This window comes from Panicum virgatum, chromosome 5N, assembly GCF_016808335.1.
Source record: "Panicum virgatum strain AP13 chromosome 5N, P.virgatum_v5, whole genome shotgun sequence".
Taxonomy (NCBI): Eukaryota; Viridiplantae; Streptophyta; class Magnoliopsida; order Poales; family Poaceae; genus Panicum; species Panicum virgatum.
The window spans coordinates 4,679,342-4,699,521 of record NC_053149.1 but is presented as its reverse complement, the minus strand read 5'-3'; the positions used below and the strand labels follow the sequence as shown (position 1 = coordinate 4,699,521).

At 49.5% G+C, this 20,180-nt stretch overlaps 1 protein-coding gene across 2 annotated transcripts; it reads right to left on the bottom strand.

The window, feature by feature from the left end:
- Positions 1 to 581: 581 nt before the first annotated feature.
- On the bottom strand, positions 582 to 20,055 carry LOC120675985. 2 transcript variants are annotated; one of them, XM_039957189.1, is made up of 3 exons: positions 19,375 to 20,055; positions 16,115 to 16,316; positions 582 to 948 (listed from the first exon to the last, which is right to left on the bottom strand). In XM_039957189.1, the coding sequence occupies exons 1-3, from the start codon at positions 19,702 to 19,704 to the stop codon at positions 677 to 679; spliced, it is 804 nt and encodes a 267-aa protein (XP_039813123.1). In that variant the 5' UTR covers positions 19,705 to 20,055; the 3' UTR covers positions 582 to 676. The 2 variants fall into 2 exon arrangements, with proteins under 2 accessions (XP_039813123.1, XP_039813122.1); XM_039957188.1 differs by lacking the exons at positions 582 to 948; positions 19,375 to 20,055 and adding an exon at positions 16,502 to 17,618.
- Between the last annotated feature and the right edge of the window lie 125 nt (positions 20,056 to 20,180).

Below are 20,180 nucleotides of genomic sequence, written 5' to 3'. Positions count from 1 at the left end.
AAGGACAGAAGCCTCCCGAAGGTCTGTTACCCAAAGGTGGTGGTGATGATCCGAAGGTCAGCTGCGATGCCCGAAGGTGGTGATGATGATTCGAAGGTCAGCAGCGACGCCCGAAGGTGGTGGTGATCATCCGAAGGTCGGCCACGACCCTTTGCCCGGAATATTTAACAAATATTCCGGGCATCCAAAGGTATTTTAGTTATGATGTAATAAATGTTGGGGGTATAAATACTCCCAACGAACATGTACTGAACGCGCTCAGACGAAGGCGAACTTTGCCTCTTCGCATTTCGCCCAACCTTCGTTTGAGTTCCTTTTATGCTTTCTGTTTGGATAACTAAGAAGCCAAGAACCAAACACATAATTTTTTTTGACATACTACCCTTGATTATGATTGACATGAATTTTGTTCATTTCAGCTTAATTTTTTGGCATAATTTCACAAGATTTCGGCATCAATGTGTTCCAAAATAGTTAAAGTTATGCTACAATTTTATTCAACCATGTCAAAAATAATAACAAGAGACAATCTCGGTAAAAAGAATATCATGAAAGGTGTCTGAAATATGATTCATAGATGGATATTCAGCATAAATTAACTTAGTACAACTCTAGGTCTTATGCCAATAAAGGCGTCCTAGGCAACATAAAGATATTAAACTAAGACTAGGATATATCAGACAAATCTATAGCTACCGATTTGGAAGCTATCTAGCTTCGTAGCTTGGCAATAGCTATGGAGGCTATCTATCTTCTTAGCTATCTGACCATCTCTGGCAGGATCAAAGTACACATAATCCATCTCAAGCAGTAAATCATCCAAACTAGACCTGCGCTCATGAGGATGCGAAACATCCATAACAAGTGATCCATTCAAATCACCAAAATGACCGCCTGATGGTGGATGAATAATCTTGCTTCCTTTCTCCTCACAGAATGAGCAGCGACCTGATCTCAAATACCCAGGCAAAGAAATAGAGAGGCTCACGTGAGGAACTTGCCAATATTGATCAGAAAATCAAAGAGTAAAGTGTACCAACAATCCTTAAATTTTTGCCATGGTGTCATGTAACTATTAAAACGCAGCTCCTGGGCCCTAGACTTCTTGTGCCATACTAGGTTCAAATAACTATAATCAGCATGCCATTGCATACGCTATAGTAAATTGGTTTTCCTTGAATGGGCTTTAGTTTCAAAAGTAGCCACGGGGTGCAAAACAGCGGAGGAACTTGGGCCTAATTACTGCACAAGGCGAGCAACAGATGATGACATGATGGGCTCAAATTTTGACTAGGTACTAGTACATGCTAATAAAAGAAATTCTGTTGGGCAGAGGGGTGTGGGCTCCTGTAAGCAACCCTGATTCATGGCAAATAAACTGAGTCGTGGTTCCTATGCAGGGTAGTACAATCCAATTGGAAGTTTACTACAACCATAAGAACATGGAAACTATGATATGTTCACTACCGGAAAATGCTAAGTTGTTGTGTGCCTGAAACTTTGCCGTGTGTCTCACAAAAAGCACACGGCGAAGTCTCTGCACACGGCTAACCCCAATCTTTGCCGTGTGCCAAAGCAAGACACACGGCAAACGACCACCTTTGCCGTGTGCCAACCCTAGGACACACGGCGAAGTCTCTGCACGTGCTATGCACGCGCGCCTGCCGTTTGCTGCCGTGACGGGGGTACGTCTTTGCAGTGTGCCTAGGTGGGGCACACGGCAAAGCCCCGTTTTCGCCGTGCGCCTGTTGCTAGGTACACGGCGAAGCTAATGCCGCCGTGAAGCACAGGGACGACCGTCAGCCTTTGCCTTATGCCCAGGGAGACACACGGCAAAGAAGGGCCTTTGCCGTGTGCCTTGCCTCCAGCACACGACAAACAATCTTAAAATGTTTTTATTTTTCCTTCCAATTTTTTTTAATTCTCCATATAATGTTTTGTACTCTATGACTAAATATGAATTTTTTTAGAAATGTTAGTTATATTTAACTAATTTCTTTTAGTTATATGATTTTTTTTGTATAAGTCAAATTTAAATGAAAAGTGCATCAAATAATATGATTTTTTTTGAAAAAATGATATTCATGATACTGACTGTTGTGTAAGACCTTAACTAGTAGTTCAAACGAAATTTCAAAGATTCTAGTACTATAACGTTACGATGATCGTGGTGGCAAATAGTGTTGAAATTATATAAAATTATAACAACGTCAGAAAATCATGACATTTGCCGTGGCTTCATGCTATCATAAATGGAATGTATGGTAAAAATTTGAGTATGTTACGCACAGTTTGTCACGATGATGTTTACAAATTGAGACTTTGCCGAAGAAGATTCAGAGAGTAGAGAAGGATGAGGTTAGATTTGTAGATGTGATGATAGTAAACTTTGAGTTTGACTTTTAAACATTTTATATGGGCAATATGCGATGATGTTTGCTTCATGAAAAATTTTGAAATTTTTTCGGAGTCATTTGGTATTTTTAATGTATTATAAGCAATTCAATTATTTTAGTGGAAATAAGTTAAATGTGTTCAATAATGACATGAAATAATAGGATAAATTTAGTCAAACTTTTTTTTTCATTTTACTGAGGCCATATAAAAAATTTGAGTATTTAGGTTTAGATACTATTTTAAATTTACATAATCTAAATTATGGACATGAAATAATTGAAAAACACTTGTTCGCCGTGTGTCTGCCCTAAGGCATACGGCGAAGTGTCGTCTTTGCCGTGTGTCTTAGATCTGACACACGGCGAAGGCAAAACTTCGCCGTGTGTCTCAGATTTGACACACGGCGAACTCCCTTTCATGACTTAGGTTTTTCAGCGGCCGCCCCCACATCCCGACACCACACACACCCACCAGCCCCGCGCCCCGCTCCCCGCTCCCATGCCCCCGCTGCCGCCGCCGTCTTCGGCCGCCGCCGCCCCCGCCGCCGCCCCGACCGGTGGCCCCAAGGCAGCCCCCCGACCGGCGCCCTCGATACCGCGCCGACCGGCCACGCCACCCCCGCGCCCCGACGCCGCGGACCCCGCCCCGCCCCACGCCGCCGCCACCGCCGCCCCCATCTTCGGCCCCCGCCTAGGTCGACCGCGGGCGCCGCTGCCGCGCGCCCGGCCGGCCAAGGAGGCCGCTCCTCCCCGACACTACCCCGACCGGCGCCACCGGGCCGACCCCGACCGACACCCCCGACCCCGCCCCGCCCAGCCTCGCTCCTCCGAGCTGTCGCCGCCGACCCGGTTGACCGCGGGCGCAGCCGCGGCTCGCCCGGCGCCCCTCCTCCCCGACCCCGCCCCGACCGCGGCGCCCTCGACCCCGCTCCGACTGTCCGGTGGCCCCGACCCCGCCCAGCCCCGCGCCCCCGAGGTGTCGCCGCCGCCTCGTTCGAGCGCCAGCGCCGCCGGCGCGCGCCCTACCCTGCCCCGCGCCCCCAAGCCGTCGCCGCCGCCTCGTTCGTCCGTCGCCATCGCCGTCGCCGTCGCCGTCGGTTTGGGTGAGTGTCAATTTTTTTCCTAGTAGCATGTGATGAATGAAAATTAGTTTTAGAATAATAGTGATGTTAGCTCTTTAGACATGATTTTGAAATAAATATAGATACATATTAGTGATAATTGTCTGTGATTTTAGTGCTTTATAGACATGTCAAATGATTTTATGCCAATGCCTATGAAGATATCAATTTGTACCTAGTTTTCACGCTGGATAACATATGTTGACCTTGAGCTTATGCCATATTGTTGAACTTGTTATGGTTGCCATCGAACCGTGGGACACATCCATGCCCAAGCAACAACTCAGTTGTGATGATAAGATGATTGGGCTGGGTGTGTCTCACGGTTTCATGACTGCCATGAGCACCTTTTTGCCACCATATGTGTTGTTTCTGTACTTCAAGCTCAAGGTCATATGAAATGCAAAATATCTGAAGCAAAATAAATGTTTGTGATTTTAGTTTTTTGTAGATGTGTCAAATGATTTTATGTCAATGCCTGTGAAGATATCACTTTGGACTCAGTTTTTTTGCTGGGTAACATATGATGACCTTGAGCTTCTGTTGTATACATAAATTTGTTATGGTCGTCATCAAACCATGTGAGACATCCATGCCCAAACAACAACTCAGTTGTGATCATAAGATGATTGGGCTGGGTGTCTCACATGGTTTCATGGCTGCTATAAATCCCTTTTTTCACCTACCTGTGATGTTTCTTTTCCTTCAAGCTCAAGATCAAATGAAATGCAACATATCTGAGGCAAAATTCAAATTTATTATATTTGTAGTGATTATTGGAACATTATTTTTGGAATCGTGATTGTTATCGTGCCGTTGGTTTTGGTAACCTCACTGTGCCAGGTGAGGTGCTGGTAAAATTGTTCTCCAACACTATTTTTTTTCAGGAATCCGTCACCACTGCCACTTGGTTCCCACCTCCTTCCTTCGTCACAGCTAGGTGAGAGACATATTTGACTCTGAATCCGTATTATATTATTTGTAGATGTCGAAACCTAGTTAGACGTCTCCCATTCGAAAGAGATACGATTGGAAATATGCATATCTTTGCATATGTATGATCGTATCTGTTTCGAATTATCCACGTTTTTTGGACAACCCGAGTATGTGTAGATGGATTTAGTTTGCATGGTCTGCTTCGATCCGAGACACTTTCGGCATCGCCTCCCTGTTGTTCTCCGAATACACAATCTCCTTGTCAGGACGTGTATTCGGAAAACAATGGGGAGGTGCTGCCGAAATTTGTCTCGGATAGGAGTAGAGCATGGAAACTAACCCCATCTACACATACTCGGGTGGGATTAGGATCTATCTTCACCCATTAGAGCGTGATAGATATCGTGTAGATGCAGTTGATTTATATGTCTCGGTAATTTGCTAAAGTTAGGATGGATGACCGTGAGTGGATGTACACGGGCTGGTTCGGGAAACGTGATTGGACGGATGAATTCGTTCAGAAGGTGGACGATTTTCTGAAAAAAGCTTTTGAGCAAGGACAAAGTTAAGCTCCGTGTCCTTGCCATCAGTGTGCAAACACAATTGCACCAATGGGTTTGTGGCAAACTATACCAGGTGGATATGTCATGGTGAAACCCATTGTGCGAGAGACGAGGTCGCGAGACAACGTATCGAAAATTATGATACTGATGCTGGGTGCGGAGACATGTTGGATTATTTTCATCAAGCACAGTTCGATGAAGGACCTAGCTAAGTTAGGGAGGATCCACCTGAGGCAACCACAAAGGCCTATTACGACATGTTGTCTTCGGCACAAAAACCATTTCACGGCCATACTGATGTTTCTCAACTGGACGCCATCGGACGTCTAATGGCCCTAAAGTGTCAGCTTGGCATCAGTCGAGATGGCTTTGATGATTTGTCGAAAATTTTTGGCAGCCTGCTTCCGGCTGGTCACAATTTGCCACGCAACTTGTATGAGGCACAAAAACTACTTCGTGCACTTAAGATGCCTTACGAGCAGATACATGCTTGTTCGAATGGATGCATCTTGTTTAGGAAAGACCATGCAGATGCAAAGTACTGCCCTAAATGTAAATCATCTAGATATCTGGAGGTCGACTCAGGTGATGGTCAGAAGAGGCAACTCGAGATCCCCGTGAAAATCCAACGGTACCTTCCGTTCATACCGAGGATCCAACGGCTTTACATGATCGAGGAATCCGCTAAACAGATGACATGGCACAAAGAAGGCAAATGATACTGTCCTGAGAACATGGTACATCCAGCTGATGCTGAAGCATGGAAGTATTTTGACGGGCGTCATAGTGAGAAAGTTGGGGAGTCTCGTAATGTACGAGTTGCACTGGCAATAGATGGGTTCAATCCCTATGGAATGGCGGCTGCCCCATACACTTGTTGGCCCGTGTTCATTATCCCTCTAAATCTACCCACTGGAGTCATGTTTCAACGACAGAACATATTCTTATTGTTGATAATCCCTGGATACCCAGGGGATAATATGTGTGTGTATATGGAGCCTCTGGTTGATGATGATTTACTCCGTGTTTGGGAGGAAGGTGTCTGGACATATGACCGAGCTACAAAGACAAACTTCAATATGCGAGTGTGGTACATGTACTCCCTGCATGACTTGCCGGCATATGGGCTATTCTGCGGGTGGTGTGTCCACGGAAAGTTTCCATGCCTAGTATGCAAGGCAGCACTCAAGTTCTTATGGTTGGCGAAGGGTGGCAAGTATTCTTCGTTTGATTTGCACCGACAATTTCTCCCTATTGACCATCTATTCAGACGAGACATCAGAAACTTTACAAAAGGTGTCGTGGTTGAACACCCTCCACCGCAGATGTTGACTGGTGCTGCGATTTGTGCGCAGTTAGATGCGCTAAGGGTCAAGAAAGAAGGTAGCTTTGAGGGATATGGTGTGGAACATGCCTGGACTCAGAAGTCAGGTTTGTGGAGGCTTCCCTATATGGATGATCTTTTGCTTCCACACAATATTGATATGATGCACTTGGGGAAAAGTGTCGGTGAGGCACTCTTTGGTATAGTAATAGACATTTCTGATAAGACAAAGGATAACGTTAAGGCTAGAGTGGATCAAGCCAGTTCATGCAATAGGCCAAAACTCAATATCCCGCCTCCCAGAGACGGGAAGAAATGGAAAAAGCCTCCAGCCGAATTCGTCCTGACGAAGCCCCAGAGGAAGGAAGTACTAGAATGGTTTCAAACTTTAATGTTTCCCGATGGTTATGCAGTGAATCTTAGGAGGGGGAGAACTTAACTACAATGCGAATCAATGGGCTCAAGAGTCATGACTACCATATATGGATTGAGCGGCTTCTTCCGGTGATGGTGCGAGGCTATTTCCCTGACAATGTGTGGCGAGTGCTGGTAGAGTTAAGCAATTTCTTCCGCATCCTTTGTGCTAAGGAGTTATCTCGGACTGTAGTTGCAGAAATGGAACAATTGGCTCCTGTATTACTTTGTAAATTGGAGAAAATCTTTCCACCAGGCTTTTTCAATCCCATGCAGCATATGATTTTGCACCTTCCGTATGAGGCACGAATGGGGGGATCTGTGCAGGGCCGCTGGTGCTATGCAATTGAGAGACAACAAAAGGTTCTTCGAACCAATTGTAAAAACAAATGCAAAATTGAAACTTCCATTGCAGAGGCGTATTGTGCTGAGGAGGTGTCAAACTTCACAACCAAATACTATGCAGAGACCCTGCCTAACGTGCATAATCCACCCCCTCGTTACAATGCCGACGAAAATGAAACGAACCTCAGCCTCTTTAGAGGGCAACTCGGAAGTGCAAGTGGTGCGACTCCTAAGACCTTGCAACATGATGAGTGACGTACTATCATGATGTATGTGTTGACCAATCTTTCCGAAATAGAGCCATATATTGAGTAAGTTCTCAACAAACTAGTTCTCGATTATTTGTAGCATAGTATCGTCAATATTCTGCATCCAACCCCCTCGATTTTGTTCTCGTTCAGAGAATTTACTCATCAATTTTGGTGGGGAAGAAGGGTAGCGACCCCGCAACAAGTTGATACCCTTCTTAAAAATGGTGCAGGACGTGGATTGCCCGATTTTATTTCCTGGTTCAAGCAAAAGGTCTGATCATTCTGTATCTCGTACTTTTTGTTTGATATTACAAGTTCCGCGAATAATACAACGACCTATCCTGCTTCAATTTGCAGTGTCAAAACGATGTGTATATGACTCCTGAGTTGAGGCAGGTTGCTGATGGTTGTGCCTATAGGGTCATGTCATACTCCGGCTATGACGTGAATGGATTTCGCTTTCACACCAAAAGGCACGAGCAGAGTCGGCCCAATCAAAGAACCACGAATTCAGGAGTTTGTACGACAGCCCATGATGGGGTCGAGTATTATGGAAGAATTGAAGAAATATACGAACTAACGTTTCATGGTTGCAAACCTCTTAAACCTGTCATATTCAAATGCCATTGGTTTGATCTTAATAAAGTGCGAAGGACCCCTAGCCTTGGACTAGTCGAAATCCAACAGTCATCCGTCTATCCAGGAGATGATGTATATATTGTGGCTCAACAAGCCACACAAGTTTATTATCTCTCATACCAGGTATCACCACATGGTAAACTACCTGTCCCAAACAATGAAGATTACAACATAGACCCCAATACATATGATGGTGAATTCTTTCAAGAAGATGGGTTACAAGGCCGTTTTGAGACAGACTTAACCGGATTGATCGGAACGGAAGAAAACAATGATGAAATGGATGTGGACGAGGACGCTAGAGATGAGGTTTATAATGCCAAAGACTTAGAATTACTTGAGCAATTACAATTAGGGGTTGATATTGACATTGCTCCTATGGAGCACGGGCTAGACTATCTCGACATGCATGATAGTGATAACAAGACTTATGATCCAGCTAATCCCGACCACGATGACTATTTCTAATAAATGTATGTACTGATTCAATTATTAGTTGTAATATCATGTCATTTTCTTATTATGTCAAGTTTATTGTGCTTCTCTTCGTAATTACATTTTGTTTATATGTACTGATTGGTTTATTATTTTTTATTGCATGTGATTGAACAAAGATGGTTGGTGGCGGCCTTCAGCGAGCGTGTGCGTCCACGTTTAGAAGATTGATGCCAACATCCCAGGGGTCCCAAGAAGCTGAGGGGGTCCGTCGTTAGGGGTCGAAGGTTGGGTCGAGGAAAGGGTGGCCCCATGGGTCGAGGGAGGGGTCGACCACGGCGGTGTGCTGAGGAGGAGGAGCAGCAGTACGAGTCGGAGGAGGAGGAGGAGGAGGAGGAGGACGACGACGACGACAACACCGTAGCTTCCGCGGAGTCATCTGGTGGTGAGGGGGACGATGAGGAGGAGGGGGAGGACGCGACTCAGGATGACTCTACACCGCTGTCTGGTTGCGGGATCCCTCGCGACTCCCGGACAGACCGATTCCTTTTGCCCTACGGCCATTGATTCGACCCTCTGGTCCACTATAAGTAAATTTAGAAGTTATCACTATTTTTCATTTCATCACTTGAAAATCACAATCAACTTTAGATGTTAGCACTACTAATATTTTATTTTAAACACTTTTTGCAGGAATTGGAGAATACTCAGTGGAGGTGCTCACAAGAGCAAGGTCAACGGCATCCTTGGCACTTTGTACAGGGATCACTTCCCGGGCCTAGTCCACATTGGTGGAAGGTACGAGCCGGCCTGGACGTGGGAGCACTATGCCCACGCCCCCGATCAACTCGATCGGGATGGCAGGTGCTTCGACAACAAGGCAGAGCGGGTCAAGGCCGAACTGTGGGTAAGTTTTTCTCGCAATACACTCCTTAATACAATGAATTCATTTGACATATTTTCTAAAAATTTCTGGATATATCGTGGTTGTATGCAGGATTTCTACAGGTGTGATGAGGGATACGAGGAAAGCGCGTTGGTTACGTCTCACAACCGATGCATCAAGCTTATAAAGGACATGCACTACGAGGCACAAGTCCAGTGCGTCATAAACTACGGTGCAATATTCCTTAAGCAGAAGATCAAAAAAGAAGTTGCAAGAAATATGAAGCTGACCCGGGAGCAGTACTTACGGGTACATTTAGAATTTGTACTTATATTAAGTGTGTTACTTTTATTTCACTTTTCATATGTTATTCACTTTATCACGTGTAGGTGCCTGCGTGGTGGTGCCGTAATGATTCGATGTGCTGGGAACGCATTGTGGACAAGTGGTTCACACCGGAGTGGGAGGCCGCGCACAACGCTGGTCGAGAGCGGTGTTTGTTTATGCCAGGGCCAGCACACCATCAAGGAAGCCTTAGCAATGAGGAATACAGAGCTAGATGGGTATGCATTTACATTTCATTAATCTAACCACCAATTATGCATAATTTGTAAACAACTTTTTATTTTGCAGTCCTCGTCACATTCAGGCGCTGAGTGCTCCCAGTTCATGGGATGGGCTTTGGCTCACAAGGGCAAGGCGTCCGAGGTCACCTACAATCCAAACGATCCGCCCTCGGCGTACTCCAATCCCTCCATCCACGCCCGCATAAATATGTACACAGAGGTGGGAAGGCAGGTCCATGGGCCCGACTGGGATCCGAGTGCCCATGACCTGGACGGAGAGCTCATCATGAAGGTGGGAGGAGGAAAGAAGCATGGCCGGTACTTTATAGGCGACGGCACCCTAGACACGGCCTCTACCCCCACCCTCTCCCAGATTCGAGCCAGGACCACAGACAGTGGCCTGCCCATAAGCCCAAGGCAATCCGTGGCAGAGCTCCGAGTACAGGAACTTGAGGTAAATCTTGGTTTATTCATCGTTCATTCAATATGAATATAAATTTGATTTCCATTGCAACATTGAAATCAAAAAATATTATGTAGGCCCAGATGGTGGCGCAAGCGGTGGCACACGAGGCGGCGATAGCTGAGAAGAGGAGGTTACGCGAGGAGGAGGCGAGGAGGGCACAGGCCGAGGTTCAGCAGCAGATGGCCCAGATGTACTCCTTCATTCAAGGTCTTTCGGTTCAGATGGGTCAACAACTACCTCCGATGGCATTCCCGCTGATTCCGGCTCCGGCTCCGGCAACTCCTCCTGTGAGCAACTTGACAACCTTGGTTCTTTTATTTCAAATATTAGAGACCTAGAGATCGTACAGACTTATACTCACTTTGGACCTAGAGATTGTAGTACTAAATGTCATGCTTTAGAGTAACTTGTATAATTCTAAGAAATTCGAAATGTTTTAGATTATAACTTTTTCAAACTTGATTATTGTCCTCAATGCAATATATACTTTGTTTTGCAAAATCAATCGGCGGCGTCGAATACGCCTGAGTTGTCACCGGGGATGTCACCGACGTTCCCCGGACAGCAACCGTTAGCACCGCCGTTTGCCCCTCCTCAGTTCGGCGAATTTTTTTTATTTTAATCCTTCTTAATCTAATATTTTAATAATAGTCCGTCCATATCTAAATTTCCAAGAACTAGCCCTTTTGGTCGCGCCAAGTCCCGTGGCGCGACTCCCAGAAGGGTCACGCCATATGCTTCGGCGCGACCGAGCTGCCACGCTGGCACACGCGTGCCAGCGGGTCTGACGTGGCAAGACTGAGTCGTGCCACATGCTTTGGCGCGACTGAGTCGCGCCATGCGGCGTGGCGCGACTCAGCCTAATACAGACCCACCCGGCCAGCCTCCTCTTCCTCCTCCTCCCATTCTTTTTTCCTCCACTCCCCACTCGACCCGACCTACATGGCGCCGCCCCTCCCTCTCCCCCTCTAGATCCACTCCATCCTCCACCCGATTCGAAGGGGAAACGAAGGGAAATCGATCCTTGAAGGTAACTCCTCCATTCTAACCGATTGGTTTTCCTCCATTTCGCGGATTTTTTAGGGTTTGAGTTGGTTAGAGTTTTTGTAGGGTTTGAGTTCAAATCCCCGGCGGTGCGCTTCGACTCGCTCTCGGCCTCTCGCAGGCTGCGCTGCTGGACGGGTGCTGCATCTACCTAGGCGACTTCCACGGCGGCCGCTCAAGTGGTTAATCGTGCGGCTGGAGCTCACGCGCTGCGGCTGCCCAGTCTGCTGCGCCGAGCTCGCCGTCGACCCCGCGTGCCTCCGCCGGTACCTCCTGCGGGCCCTGGAGGTATGCGCGCACGCCTCTCGTTCCTGCCACCCCGTGCTTTATGCTTTCTCCTCCCCGCGCTTGCACTTGCTATCACGTCCAAATAAAATCGGTAATCTTAGATTGTTAGTTTGTAGCCTTCGCACTGCTAATTTTGTGGTAGTACGTGTAAAATTGTGCTACTCCGTGGAAAATCAGAAACGTAGGAGCAGCTCCTGCGTTTATGCTGCTCAGAAATTGGGTGAAGAAATGCCCAAATCGACCTAGCCTGCTATCTCCTGTTGAGATACTAGGGGCGTAGGGGAATGTAGTATCACCAATAGTCAAGGTTTTTTTTAAGGTACTTTGCATTTCGTAATAAGAACCTTAGAGTGTCTCAAGAATGTAGTACCACCAACTGTTTCTTTTAATTGTGTGTCTCAAGAATAGCACCTTAGATGATATGATATCCTGCAAAGTGGAACCTTTCCTTAGCCGTTAATCTTGCATGATGATCATTCTGTAATTTCCGTGTTGTACTGCCTTCACCTACTGCATTTTTGTGTGCCAAATCCCTACCTATACTATGTCTAATGCATAGTTTTAATGTTCCTGAAACCTTTCGCATCAGCTGCTGCCATTGTTTTGCACTAGTTCATTTGTTCCTCTGCACTTCTACAGGCACTCCTGAGGGTGTAGGTCCTGTTAGAGTGGGCCAGAAGATCAAAGCTGGTATAACCGATCTCATTGATGTGGAATTTGATGTTCAGAGGCGTAATTGGTCATTTTCTGAAGATGCAATTAGCAATGAGTAACGCTAAGTAACATTTATTTGGAGCATTTCAGCTGGACTTGTTTTTGACTATTTTCTAATGCAATGACCTAAGATAGTAAGGCTGCATGCTTTTATTCTTGAGGTGACAAAATAATATCTGATAAATTTGAGTAGGTCTATGACGTATTTATGAAAATTACCTGCTGTTAAACATTGCTTAACATCTAAAATCAGTATATCTGCAATGTTACTCTCTAATACTACTTTTTTTTAATTTTGTCTTTGGCAGTGGCGATGAGTCTCTTCTCTTGAAGATGCACAAGGCAGTGCTTACACTTCTTTTGGCTTCTCGACTTCTGGATCAAACTATTAGATGGTCCCGTAATTAGTATTCACCAGCATGGCTCAAAGTGACAAGTCGAGATTTAGTTCTCATAGAATGCCATTAGGATCAGCTTATGTACTAGTTCAGATCGGTGGCTTTAGGAACTGCTAAAAATAAGGTAGAAGATTAGAGGAGCCACTGTAATGTATGTATGAGCATAGATGTATGAACATATGTAAATGTGATTAGAGGAGGAACTATGATGCATATATGGCCTATTCTTTTTTTTGTCAATTTTGGTCACCTATTTTTCTTTTTTTGTTGTTTTTTCATTTCTGATACTTAATGATTGTGATTAGTTATACATATGTTGAATAAATTCTCTTTCATAGGAGAACGTCGCGGCCAACATGGGGCTCTCGGTATTGCAACCCCTCGTAGGAGGGGCAAGGAGGCACCACCTCAAGGCATCGTCAGCGAGGAGTCCGAGGAGACATCAAGCTTAGAGGATGCAGATCCTAACTATCTGGAGTCGCGCCATTTATCTTGGCGTAACTAGTTAGCAAAAATTTGACCTGAGCCAAATCTGGTCGGGGTCAAAGGTTGGCGCGACTCCTCACTGAGCCGCGCCATTGGAAATGGCGTGACTCTTTGAATAGTCGCGCCAAGCCACTTGGCGCGACTCGTAAAGGAGTCACGCCACGCGATAACACTGACCAGATACTTTGGCTCAAGATATTTTGGTGCCAAGAGAAATGGCCCGACTCCTTGCAAGACAAGATACTTGATTGCCCATCACAAAATTGTAGATATCACATTACCCGTTTGATAGGACATTACAATATACCCGATTGCACAAAGTGTGGTCCATTACACGTCTAATAATAGTAGTACTAATACATGACCACAAAGTGCACATTACAAGTCCACTACAAGAATAATTCAAATTACAGTAGTGCATGATAGATAAACAAGATCCATGTGCACCAAAAGACGCTCTCTTCTACCGCTTTTTGACGCCGTTGGGGGCCTGGAGCTGCTCTGTCCACCGCCGGTGTTGTCCGAGGATGTGTTCGTCGCGGGAGGGCTATGCGACGGACCTCCACCACCTGTGTCAAGAACAGATCAAGGCACAAACTTTCAGATTCAATTCAACTGAGATAAAACCTGCATTGCCTGTGACGACCGATGAGAAGAACTCTGACATGTGCCAGTGTTTGAATATATACGAATGTGATGCTCCATCATACTGAACTTTACTATACTCCAATGGACAATGCATAAAGGTAGCATTAGGTAGTAGATCATACATACCAGCCAAGACAATGATTAATCCCATAATCTCACTTTTGTCTACCTAATGACTCTACTTGCCTATCATTGCAGATGTTGATTAACTGTATATGGTCTAGCGTCTAGCCATAGTGTAGCACCTCTATAAAACTGCCGTGCACATCAGAGAATTATGTAAAAGATAGCAATCGAAGCAAACTCTAGCTACCAGCCGAAAACATGAGAGCTGATGTCTCAAGGCATGAGAGTAAACGTCAACAATCTTCCCAAACCGATGAAACCAGATAACTTGGACATGACAAATTCCTACGACCTAAACTTCATGCCATCCATCCCTGATACCACTTCTTTCAGTCACGCTACGCGTGTCCGTATCACAAATCCAGCATCAATAACAAAATGTCTACTCCTAAATAGGGGGCAGACGACTTGCTGAGAGAGAAGGGGGGTGTCGGGGAGGGGCAGGCCGCACGACCGTCGGAGAGGCCCGGCATCGGCGGCGGGGCGCGGCCGGACTGGAGGTCGGTGTTGGAGGTAGGGCGGCATCGGCAGGAGGGACGCGGTCGGCGCACGCCCAGCAGGGCCACGACACCCAGCGCCGGCGGGAGGGGCGCTCTCAGCGCACACACAGCAGGGCCACGACACCTAGCGCCGGCGGGAGGGGTGGCCTTAGCGCTAGCCAGGTAGGGCCACGGGCGAGACCCGGCAGCAACGGGAGGCGCAGGTGGCGGCGGCCGGCAGCGCCAAGGAGCCTAGCGAATTGTTGGGCCCATTTCAACTCAAACCCTACAAAAACCATAACCAACTCAAACCCTAAAAAATCCGCGAAATGGAGGAAAACCAATCGGTTAGAATGGAGGAGTTACCTTCAAGGATCAGTTTCCCTTCGTTTCCCCTTTGAATCGAGTGGAGGATGGAGTGGATCTAGAGGGGGAGAGGGAGGGGCGGTGCCATGGAGGTCGGGTCGAGTGGGGAGTGGAGGAAAAAAGAATGGGAGGAGGAGGAAGAGAAGGCTGGCCGGGTGGGCCTGTATTAGGCTGAGTCGCGCAACGCCGCATGGCGCGACTCAGTCGCGCCAAAGCATGTGGCGCGACTCAGCCTTGCCACGTCAGACCCGCTGGCACGCGTGTGCCAGCGTGGCAGCTCGGTCGCGCCGAAGCATATGGTGTGACCCTTCAGGGAGTCGCGCAACGGGACTTGGCGCGACCAAAATGGCTAGTTTTTGAAAATTTAGATCTAGACGGGCTATTATTAAAATATTAGATTAAAAAGGATTAAAATAAAAAAAATTCTCCAGTTCGGCCCTCCTCCGTTCGACCAACCTCCGTCGTGGAAGAACTTGAAAATTTGTGAACTTATGAACTTGTAGTGATGTCAGTGATATATTTCGAACTTGTGAACTTGAGAACTTGTAGTGATTCGTGCGATGCATTTGAGCTTTATTATGATATATTTATGATGTTTGTGATGTCAATTATGAATATTATATATGATATTTGTTTGTATGGGCACTTTTATACGTCAAAAACAAAAAAACAATTTTCTGTTTGGTCACTTTGCCTGTGCCTTAGTCCTGGCACACGGCAAAGTGGCCTTCCCGGCATTCTTGGAAAACAAGTTCGCCGTGTGCCTTGAAGACACATGGTAAAGCAGCCATACTTCGCCGTATGCCCTAGCCCAGGACACACAGCGAAGTTTCAAATTTCGCCGTGCGCCTGGATCTAGGCACACGGCGAAGTTTGAAACTTTGCCGTGTGCCTCAGATCCTGGCACACAGCGAAGTGGGGAGCCGCGCCGTCACCGTCCCCGCCCCCACCGTCCCCGCCCCCACCGTCATCGACTTTAAGTCGCCGTGTGCCCCCTCTAGCACACGGCGAACGTCTTTGCCGTGTGCCCGATAAAAGGCACACGGCGAAGTGGCCTTTGCCGTCGGGGCTCGTCCTCGTCGCGTGTTCGCCATGGGCCGCGCACGGCCAACGTGTGCATTGTGGCCTTCGCCATGTGCTGTGTGCCTTTGGCACACGGGAAATGGGGGAAATCCGGTAGTGGTCGGAGCTTTTTAGCAGATAATATAGGAGGGACCACTCATCGACGCGTTCAATGTAATCATACACCGGGCTGCAGCTTGAAGATTTTTCTGGCATCGATTGAACCCCTAACTCAGCAAAGAAAAGGGTGTGTCCAGGCCTAGCTTCACCATCTGAGCGTGCAAGAAAATTGACATGGTACACACTACCACGGAAGGATGGTTCATTCACTCCACAGATGACATCAAGCTCAAAAGCAGGTTCCTGCAATAAGTACAAGTGAACTAGCAAGTGAGAAGAGATGTGGATTAATCAGCGAGAACCAACCAGCAAGTGGTGCAAGGGGCATCATTGAGAGAGAGAGAGAGAGAGAGAGAGAGAGAGAGAGAGAGAGAGAGAGAGAGAGAGAGAGAGAGAGAGAGAGAGAGAGAGAGAGAGAGGATCATTACCCATGGATGCTGGTAGTTGTACTTGCGTAGCACCACATCAAGCTTGGCCCTAAGGAAGTCCAGCGTCTCCCAGACAAAAAAACTTCTTGCTCATAACCTTTTCAGCGGCAGGTACCGTCAGCGTGTAGGTGGGAGCCTCATCATTTTGCAGAGGCTTTCTAGGGATAAATTCGAATGGGTACTCAGTGGAAAGTGGGTAGATAAACATCGCTGGCACTGGCAGGCTGCTGTAGATCATGTCGGCCGAGCAACGAGAACTGAGGAATGATCCAAACTCAGCATGCTGGGGGTGTTTGGCCGCCCTGGCCGCATCAGCAAAGACAGCAGGGTGGATGAGAGCTCTAGAGACGTCACAGTTTGAGGTGCAGAGGAACTCAAGGGCCTGGTGCCGCGACATGGAAGCACCGACGCAGAGGGCCTCGACAAGGCCATCGAGGGAACGGTACGCCAAGCGGGCCATTGAACTGGTGTCGACGATGCCATCAGGTAATTCGAGGTTGCAGCGATAGGCGCCTTCATCGAAGCACCCTGGTAACTTGAGGCGCGGTATGTACGAATTCAGAGCTTCGACCTGGTTGCGCAGCGGGAAGGCCAAGTTGTACCAGCAGGAGTTCATGATGATGTTACACACAGGGTCCAGGGGGCCATAACAATGCCCAGCCACAAGGAAAGCACGTAGGATCTTGGGATCACTCCTTATTGGCAGTGCGGCAAGCGCCTTGATGTAAAAGGCATGGATCATGTCGAGCAGGTGCAGCTCCAAGTACTGTAGGTGTTCACTTGGTGTGGACGCGTCGTCGCCCACCAGGTTCACGGGGAGACATATCCTATGCAATCGGCTTAACTGTGCAATCATGCAATCCGTGAATACGAAGCATCCGATCTCAATCCAACGATCGCTGCTATTTTGCACTTAAATCCCCCCACCTCATCAGCTCTGCTCCTGTTCGCGACGCGCAGAGGACTTCTCGGCTTCGTCGCCGGTATCGCCTTTCTCGCGCCAAATCCAGAGCAGGTAGAGAAGCTCCAGAACACAGCGACGTGGTGCGGGGCCGCGCCCCCGCGCGCCATCCCAACCACCGGCCGGCGAGCGAGGATGGAGCAGAGGAGGGGGCATTGCGGCCCCACAGCTCGCCATGGCCGCGGAGGACTCTGCCAGCGTCGCCGCCATGGGAGAGGGAGGGAGGGCGGACGGGCGCCGCCGTCCACGCGAGGCTCCGCCGCCGGAGCCCACGAGGAGGCGCGGCGGATGGAGCAGGGCGCTCGAGCAGCCCGGCCGCCCCGGCGCCGCCTTGCAGGCCCGCCCCGCCCTGGGACAACAGCCCCGCCGCCGCCGCAGCGCCACGCCGCGCCACCGACGGCGGAGGAGGGCCGCGCCGCCACCAGAGGCCATTGACGCCGCCGCGCGCCTGGATCCAGAGGCCAAGTCCATCGTGCCGCGCCGCCAAGGCCACCGTGCCGAGCCGCCATGGCCACGGGCAGCAGGGGCGGAGTGCGGAGGCCGCCAGATGGGGAGGGAGGAGGCCGCCTCGCCTCGCCATGGCCGCCGCGGAGGAGAGCATGCCTGCTCGCCGTGGCAGCCCCGCCGCCGAGCTCGCGGCTTGCCGGCCTCCGCCGCGCGCACCGGCGTGGGAGGAGGTCCTCGCCGCCAGCTACAGGGCGCCGCTCCTGTTCGAGCCCGCCGCCGCGCGCCTGCTCCGCAGCCTGCCCGCGAGCGCCGGCGTGGGCCACGCCGCCATAGCGTCTGCGCGTGCGTCGCCAACGCGGCCCCCGCACACGCCCGCCGTTGGCTCGCCGCCGCGGTGCGCAGGCCGCCGCGGTCTCTGGCGCGCACCAGCCGCCGTGCGCCGGCCGTCGCCCGCGCGAGAGGGAAGGGAGAGGGAGGGGCGCGCCTGGCCGGATCCCGAGCGTGGCTCCTCGGCCCGGCCACCGGCAGAGGGAGGAGGGAGGAGGAGGGGGCCAACCCCACTGGCGCGGCGAGGAGGCCGAGGAGGAGTAGATCCGGCCGCCTCCGCCGAGCTCGAGGCGGCCGGCGCGGGGCCATCGATGCGAGAAGTCCTCCGCGCGTCACGAACCGGAGTGGAGCGATACCTGGGGTACGGTTTAACGATTCGATATCATCGAGGGGGTGTTTAGCAAGTATTCAAAGAGAAGATTGCTGATGAGGTGGGGGTTTAAGTGCAAAATAACAGCGACCGTTGGATTGAGATCGGATGCTTCATATTCGCGGATTGCACAAGTATGCCGATTGCATAGGATATGTCTCCGGTTCACGGGAGCAGGCTCCTCGCGCCAGCTGCCCCCCCCCCAGTGACTGCTGCCAAGCACCTGGATAACTTGGGCTCCATTCCGCGGGCAAAGGTCAGGTCAGGGATGTAATGTTTATCAGGGAAGGGTGACTGATCCTTGATCTTATGGATCATGATTTGGACAACACAATCTTCGCCAGCATCAGTTGAAACCAGCACGCCACCATCGACGGAAGACTTGCAGTAGATGCTGCTGTTTGGACGGCACCAGAACTGCACGTTGACGGGACGCGAGTTGGGTTGTGGCGGCCATTGGCATTTCAGCAGCTCCTTGACTAGACAGAGATCAGATACGGTGAGCAGCACCTTCGCTCCCCGTTGTAGCTTCGACAGGACATCCGAAAGCAGGCCTGAGGGGTACTGCGCCGTCATGAGGCACGACAGGACTTGGGGCTCGGGGTGCTCTGCGTGGATGGCGGCGGCCCTGAGGGCGTTCTTTATCATGCCGCCGTCCGGGAGCAATTTCTGCTGAGAAGAAGAGAAACCTTGGCGGTGGCTGCGGACGAGGCAGATGGCGAGGGCGAGGGCGAGGTCGTAGGAGGCGAGGAGGAGGTAGCGCCTGGCCTGGATGCGGGAGAGGTGGCGGAAGTAGCCGGTCATGAAGGCGAGCAGGCCGTCGAGCGATTTCATGGACATGACCTTCCCCTCGATGCTGGTCGTCGCTCTGATCAAGGGGCACGTCTTCGGAGGCTTGTACCTCGCCAGCTCGCGGTGCACCAGCAGGCCGACGGCGTTGAGGATGATGTTGCTGACGGGATCGGCGAGGCCGAAGCAGTGGCCGCCGACGTTGATGCAGGCGGCGAGCTCCGGAATCTCGGCGAGGGGCAGCCGGCGCGCCGCCTCGACATAGTACTCCATGCCAAAGTCGTCGAGTGTCGTCGAGAGTGGCCACATCCACGGGGGACCGCTTGTCCTCCTTGCTGTCGATTTGGGGAATTTTCCCCTTGGGGCTGCTAGCTTCGCCCTCTTCCCCTTCCCCTGGGGAAAACGAGCCGCATCGGACGGAAGAAGACACAAGGCCGCCGCCGCTACGATCTGAGGATCCAAATCGCCGGCGGGGTGGCTTGCGATTCAATTCGGAGGTGAAGTACATCGGGGGGACGAAGATGCCGCCGATTTGGGGATTTTTCTCGCGGGGCTGCTTAGGGCAATTTTAACCTCTCAAATTCGAGCCCCTATTCTTTTAGGGTTAATTGGAAGCATACAATTGTAACATTTAAGAAATTGTAACATTTAAGAGTTGGAGAAATGCTACTACAGCTTCTAATATGAGATACGTTATTTTCATGTCTTTCAACACCTTGGGCCCAGCCCGCAGGGTACTTATCCCTCTGGCTTTTCTATATGGACCGTATTGCCCTTCTGTAGTA